The sequence below is a fragment of the Wolffia australiana genome, chromosome 13, assembly GCF_029677425.1.
Source record: "Wolffia australiana isolate 7733 chromosome 13, ASM2967742v1".
NCBI lineage: Eukaryota > Viridiplantae > Streptophyta > Magnoliopsida > Alismatales > Araceae > Wolffia > Wolffia australiana.
Genome location: NC_135847.1, coordinates 2764211 through 2771329, shown reverse-complemented (window position 1 = coordinate 2771329; position 7119 = coordinate 2764211). Strand labels below are relative to the sequence as shown.

The window sequence follows — 7119 nt, the reverse complement described above, 5'->3', positions numbered from 1 at the left end:
AGAGATAGAGAAGAGAGAGAGAGGGAGAGAGAGAGAGAGAATAAGAGAAAGAGTAAGAGAGAGATAGAGAAGAGAGAGAGGGAGAAAGAATAAGACAGAGAGAGATAGAGAAGAGAGAGAGAGGGAGAGAGAGAGAGAATAAGAGAAAGAGTAAGAGAGAAAGAGTAAGAGAGAGAGAGAGAGAGTAAGAGATAGAGAGAGAGGGAGAGAGAATAAGAGAAAGAGAGAGAGTAACAGAAAGAGCAAGAGAGAGAGAGAATCAGAGAAAAGAGTAAGAGAGAGGGAGTAAGAGAGATAGAGTAAGAGAGATAGAGAAGAGAGGGAGAGAGATAGAAAGAGTAAAAGAGAGAGAGAGAGAGAGAGAGAGAAAAGAGAGAAAAGAGGGAGAGAGAAAGAGAGAGGAAGAGTAGGAGATAGAGAGAAAAGAGATGAAAAAAAGAGTAAGAGAAAAAATATCATAAAAAAGTATGCTCAACTTGAAAAGATTTGTGCCCTCAAATTAAACAGGTGTAACTCACAGGGAGAGAGAGAGAGAGAGAGAGAGAGAGAGAGAGAGAAGAGGAAGAGTTGGAGATGGAGAGAAAAGAGATGGAAAAAGAGTAAGAGAGAAAAAAAGATCATAACAAAGTAGTCCCAACTTGAAAAGATTTCTGCCCTCAGATTAAACAGCTACAGACATGGTCGTTCTGTTCTTTTGGTGCGAATTTGTGCGAATTGGTCGTTCTCTTCGAATTTCCGAACAGAACAAAAACAAATTTGAACAGAACATTGAACAGACCCGTGTTCTGTTCTTTTGTTCGCTTTGTGCGAATTTTAGTCTAATTTTGTGCGAATGTGCGAATGTGCGAATTTTGTTCGTTCTTGTAAAAGAAAAAGAACCGAACAGAACAGAAAGACCATGTCTAAACAGCTGTAACTCGCAGGGAGAGAGAGAGAGAGAGAGAGAGAAATTCATCTTATAAGTTTAAGGAGGTAAATCAAACGTTCTCAGCAGGCCGGCACTTAGCCAAGTCAAAGACATCTAGAGAGAGAAAACGAGATCTAGAGAGAGAAAGAGTACCGACGCTGTCACAGCGGATTCACAGGGGAGGGAAGGCTCACAAAGAGAAAGAGGAAAAAAATTCTAAGGAATTACTACCATCTAGGAATATAAGAAAAAAAGATAGTGAGCTGGCGAAAATGGTAGAGAGAGAGAGAGAGAGAGAGCTCGGGGCAAAGATGAGCAAAGGGCTCTTCATCTATTCCTCTCAGAGACCGAAGAAGCCGAGCTCGCTCGCCCTTTCCTTCTCGAAGGTCTCGAAGTATTGGTAGATGATGGTGACTGCGAGCAAGATTCCCGTGCCGGAGCCGATGGCGCCCATGAAGTCGGCCAGCACCGTCAACGCCCCGATGCACATCCCCCCGAACGCTGCCGCCGTAGGGATGTACCGGTTCAGCTCCTTCTGCAGGTTCGACTCCCGGTGACCCGGCATCACCATTTGTTGTTCCTGCGTTTGGTCAACGCTTTTTGGTTCAGTACTTGGTCAAAGTCAACATTGATGGCATTGACTCAATGGTCAAAGTCAACATTGATGTCATTGACTCAATGGTCAAAGTCAACATTGATGTCATTGACTCAATGGTCAAAGTCAATTGAATACTATTGACTCTTTGGATTTTATTATCATGGTTAACAGTCTTGACGACAATGACGATGATGATGATGTTGGATGATGATGATTAAGTGCAACCATCGTCATCACGGTCAACGTCGATTAAATCAGCCAGCTATGATTGACGATGGACCTCTCAATCAGCTATGACTGATGATGATGATGATGATGATGATGGTGATGATGATTAAGCGCAACCATCGTCATCACGGTCACCGTCAATTAAATCAGCCAGCTAGGATTGACGATGGACCTCTCAATCAGCTATGATTGATGATGATGATGATGATGATGATGATGATGGTGATGATGGTTACACAGAACCATCAACCAACTGAACAGAACAGCTAATAATAAGAACTCGGCACTCGAGTTCAGTCACCATAGAAGTTAACCACGATTTATAAGTCAACGGTAATGATGATGGTGATGGTCGTTGGCCAGAATCCTCACCACCACTGTAGTCATCATCATCATCAACTGAATTGGGATTCGTGTTCACTATTGGTATGGTCAAAGCTGATGATGGGTCAAAGTCAACGGATATGATGATGGAGATGCTGGTTAGCCCGAACCATCATCATCAATAGAATAAAATTAGGATAGATAAATTGAATTTGCATTCATGTTATGTTCATTCTCAGACCAGGTCAACGATGACGATGGGTGTACAAATAATGATTTAAAGTCAAGAGGATGATGATGGTGCACATAGTTATCCCCAACCGCTACTATCATAAATCATCAATCGATTAAATTTGTATAGAATGAATCAGAATAAATATGCATTCGTGAACACGCAAACGATGATGATGAGCTTCACAGTCAACCTAAACGGGAATGATGATGATGATCCAACACACCAAATGATGATAATGATCATCATCATCTTTATCATAAGAAATTAGGAAATGTTATAGCATATTACCTTCAGCTGTTTGGCTACGTCCCTGGCGGAGGAGCCGGACACCTCAATCCAAGTTTTTGAGAAAAGCGCGCAGGCAGTGAGCATAAAAACGATGTAGAAGAGCGCGTGGAATGGACTGGCCGCCATCTCAGCCAAACTGCAGAAGAAATTTCACAAAAAGTAGACAAACATTAGCCGAAATATGTTACCATATGGTATTTTCGACATTATTAAAAAAACGGTTACATTAGCAAAACGGCCCAGAAATAAATACTATTGATAAATAACAAAAAAGGAAACAGTCGTAATACATTACCATACATATAAGATACGATTTGCTTGTGATATATAGGATATGATTAAAAAATATTACTAGTTCGTTTAAGTAATTCCAAAATCAGAAAGGAAGATCGCTTGATGTTCTAGGAATCGAGTCGGATTTTTCCATATAAAAAAAAACATTTTTTATTTTTATATGATACCTGGCAGGTGCGGTGATGTAGTATGCAAGACCCCCAACAGGGATAGACTGACCGCTGCCATACTCGGATTCCTTCCATTTACCGAGGAGATTCACCAGGAAGTTTCCGCTGTATCTCCTGTAGAGCAGCTGCACGAACAAATATTAAACAAAATTAGGACATTAATATCGAATCATAAACGATAATATCTTAATTAACGTCGAATGATACCTGAGAAATAAAGTAGAGATTGGAGACGAGAGCCGACTGCAAGATGATGGGCATGTTGGAAGTGTAGAACAGCTTGATGGGGTAAGAGCCCTGCTGCCCGCGGGCGTTCTTCGATCTAACGGGGAGAACGACGCGGAATCCTTGGAAGTAGATGACGATGAGGAAGACGAAGACGGTGGCAAGGAGATTAGTGACGTTGGGGAGGTTCTGGCGATAGAATGCTTCTCGTAAGGCGCGGATCTTGTCGGTTCGGGTGATGAGGAGGTGGAAAAGAGCGATGACTGCGCCTTCGAACTCTGCGCCCCGGCCAGTGTTTATGGTTGTGGGGCTGAAGGCTTTCCAGATGATGTTCTCGCTGGTAAAATAAATTAAATTAAATTAAATCAAATTGAATATTTTTCCTTTCCTACAATCCTATATACAGAAAAAAGAGTTTTCCAGATCATATCTTTCTTATGGAGTTTCAGTTTAATGGAATATATTTAAACCCGCATAGATTTTTGAGAAGAGGCTAAAGAATTTTCAGATGATTTCCTCCGAAATAAAATTAACTTAAAACAAGTGAAGGAATGTATCTTGCTGAAACCAATAATAAGTTTTCAATTTAATAGAATATAGTTTAATCCCCATAGATCTTGATAAGAGGGTAAAGACTTTCCAGATGATTTTCTCAGAAATAAAATAAATTAAATTACGTGAAAATAATGAATATTCCTGCAACCAATAAACAAGTTTTCAATATCCTATCTTTCTTTTTTTCAAAAAAAATATATATGCTATCTTTCTTCAGGATGTTCATTTGTGCAGAATATCTTTAAACCCGCATAGAACTTTGAGAGTAAGGTGAAGGCTTTCCCGATGATGTTCTCACAAATAGAATAAAATAAATTGAAAGGAAAACACTAATTCCACATGATTCTCCGAGTTCCCATTAACTAAAAAAATTCAAGAACATATCTTTCATCAAGAGGTTCATTACGATAGAAAATTTAGAATCAGATCCTAGACTTCAACTTAGAATTCAAGAATCGCCTAGACTTTTTTAGAATTAGCTCTTTTTTCAGGAGGATGCTGATGAGGGAATCAGCCAACTCACCAGATGTTTGTGGCGATGAACAGTGATATGCCAGACCCAAGTCCATAACCTTTCTGGAGCAGTTCGTCCAGGCAGATGACTATAATACCGGCAAAGATAAGCTGCAAGATGATGAGAATAGCATTGCCAGTACCCAGAAGCGCCACGCTTCCGTACATCCCAGACAGGACATAAGCAACAGCCTCGCCCACTGCGATCAAGATGCCCAGGAGTTTCTGCGCACCATTCCTGTAAAAACCACGGCATGGATCAGAATTTAACATCATAAAAGAGTGTTCTTCCTCATCTCCTCTCTCACTTATACGTATAAATCTTTACAGGAAGTTGACAGAACTAGGCATTAAGAATCGTTTGTGTGGCTTCGGAAATAAAAACAAAATTGTCATTGTGAACGTGGAAAGAAATATATAATTTGGTGGATGGTAAGAATCGCATATGAGAGGAAGATCAATCAGATATATGGATGATATGACTTCAATTAGAAGGTTGATGAAACTAGGGCACTTCGGGGTTTTCGAAAAGAATCCATTTTTTATCCCACTATGCGCATCTGGCGAAATTATTTTCTCAAAATCAAGTTTCTCACTTAAACCCAGACATGCATGATCTGTTCTACAATAATTACACTCTTGTGACTCCATCGAAGGGAAATCTGTCGCGGATAAACCCACAGAAATAAACGACTACGATAAAAAAGAGGAACAATTTCAAGAATACTCACAAAAGGGCGCGGTCCTCCCGCACGCTGTTGTCAACTTCGATGATCTTTGACCCCACGAGCAGTTGCATGACGAGGCCCGATGTAACAATGGGGGTGATTCCGAGCTCCATGACAGTCCCACGGCTAGAAGCCATGATAACACGCATCCAATAGAACGGATCGGCCCCCGTCGTCGAGTGTATCCCATACAAGGGAAGCTGGCTGCATACCAGAAAGATGAAAAGAGAGATCACGGTGTAGATCACCTTCTCTCTGAACGGGACCTTCCGATCGGCGCTCTGAACCTCCGGCAAGAACGCCAGGAACGGACGGACCAGATGCAACACCCTGAACCCACCCGCCATCTTCCTGAAACAACAATTCAATCGCAGATCCCAAAACGCGACAGAATCAGTCCCGAAAAGAGATTATTAAGATAAAAACTTCAAAATCGGACTCGATTAAAGATCAGATCCACAATTCCGAGGAAAAAAACAGCGAAAAACAGATCTAGAAACATCCGACCGCTTTTCGTCAAGAAAAAGCCCTAGAGAGCAAAATCCGCGGCGGAAAACAAAAAATCGACACTCAGCGAACGCGGCCGAGATGAACAGAGAGAATCAAGAACGAAGAAATTACCTTCGTAGCGGTGATCGATCCGCCGCCGGGCTGCGATCTCAGAACGGCGACCACGAGATTTAGGGGAAACAGATGAGAGAATTAAATATACGAAGAGAGAGAGCGGAAAGGGGGGGTTTATATAGGGGCGCCCGGCCACGTCTCTACTCCAATGAGAAAAAGCCACGTGGAAGTAAGTGGACATTCGTCGAATTGAACTGGTCTAAGTTTGCATCTCGCGTTCACATTTTGCGGAGGTGAAGTCACCGGCGAGTGAGGTTACCGCCCGTGTTTTTAGATCTTCTGTTCGATGACGCGGGACGCACGCGGGACGGGATGTGGGACGGAACACGGGGTGGGATGCGCGACGGGATGTGGGACGGAACACGGGGTGGGACGCGGGACGGGATGTGGGACGGGACGTGGGATGGGACGTGGGATGGGACGCGGGATGTGGGGCCCACGGGTATGTGTTCAATTGTTTACCTTTTCATCTGAGTAGACTCAAGGTGTAAGATCGTCTCGTCCCCGTCCCATTTTTTTGTTTGTCTGAAACTAGTCTAAGTGTTGGTCTCCCGTTCACATCTTCTGCACATGCCTTTAGATATTCCGTTCGGCCACGCAGGACGGGACACCGGACGGGACGCAGATGGGCATAAAATTGTTTACATTTTCGCCTAAGTAGACTCGAGTTGAACGGTTTCAGATGTAAGCTGTAAGTTTGTCTCATCCCCCGTCCCATTTTTTAGATCATCGTACGCAATCTCGTCTGGTGTGCCTCTGGTGTCCCCATTTCAGTCTGAAGTTGGGAATAGAAAATCATAGATTTTATAAGTCACAGTAGTTCAAAAATTCAAGAAAAAATCATAAAATGGGATTTTAGTATATTAGTCTAGTCTGTCATCCCACAGCCGGTGGTCAGGGTGGGAAGAAAACCATCCCGTCCCCATCGTGAAGATGAACTCCCGTCATGGCCTTGTCTGTGCACCTTTTGAATCACACGTATAGTGCATGGTTGCAGATGGGACGGTTTTTTCATTCATGGGATGTATAATCCGCGCCGTCTAGGGGCTTAGATTTCAGACAAGACAGATAATGTCAGGCAGAATAAGAATGGGACAATTTTTTTTTAACAAGATGAGAAACCTACTCCATCTATAGGCATTGGACCAATCTATTAATTTTTCCATTTATTATTTTTTAAAAAAATTATAATTTCAATGGACCAGTTCATCTATCATTTTCCAGTTCCCCCATGTCATACTAGATTGGGAATACAAGGATGGGTATGTTCCCCGACAAGATAGTCTTTGGATGGGATGGTTCCGGACAGAATGGTGCCCAGACGGGACGGAGTTGAATGGGATGGTTCTTGACGGAATGGTTCAGAGACGAGAGGGATTCTGGGCCAGGACTGTTTCGAACAATCCAAAAGAAAGGGAAGTGCGACTGAA

At 42.5% G+C, this 7119-nt stretch overlaps 1 protein-coding gene across 1 annotated transcript; it reads right to left on the bottom strand.

Annotated features, from left to right (window-relative positions):
- Nucleotides 1-940: 940 nt before the first annotated feature.
- LOC144711494 (uncharacterized) lies at nt 941-5809 on the bottom strand. The gene is made up of 7 exons (XM_078585509.1): nt 5687-5809; nt 5069-5416; nt 4348-4575; nt 3252-3606; nt 3042-3169; nt 2581-2716; nt 941-1487 (listed from the first exon to the last, which is right to left on the bottom strand). Exons 2-7 carry the CDS (start codon nt 5410-5412, stop codon nt 1248-1250), a joined length of 1431 nt encoding a protein of 476 aa, XP_078441635.1. The 5' UTR covers nt 5413-5416; nt 5687-5809; the 3' UTR covers nt 941-1247.
- Between the last annotated feature and the right edge of the window lie 1310 nt (nt 5810-7119).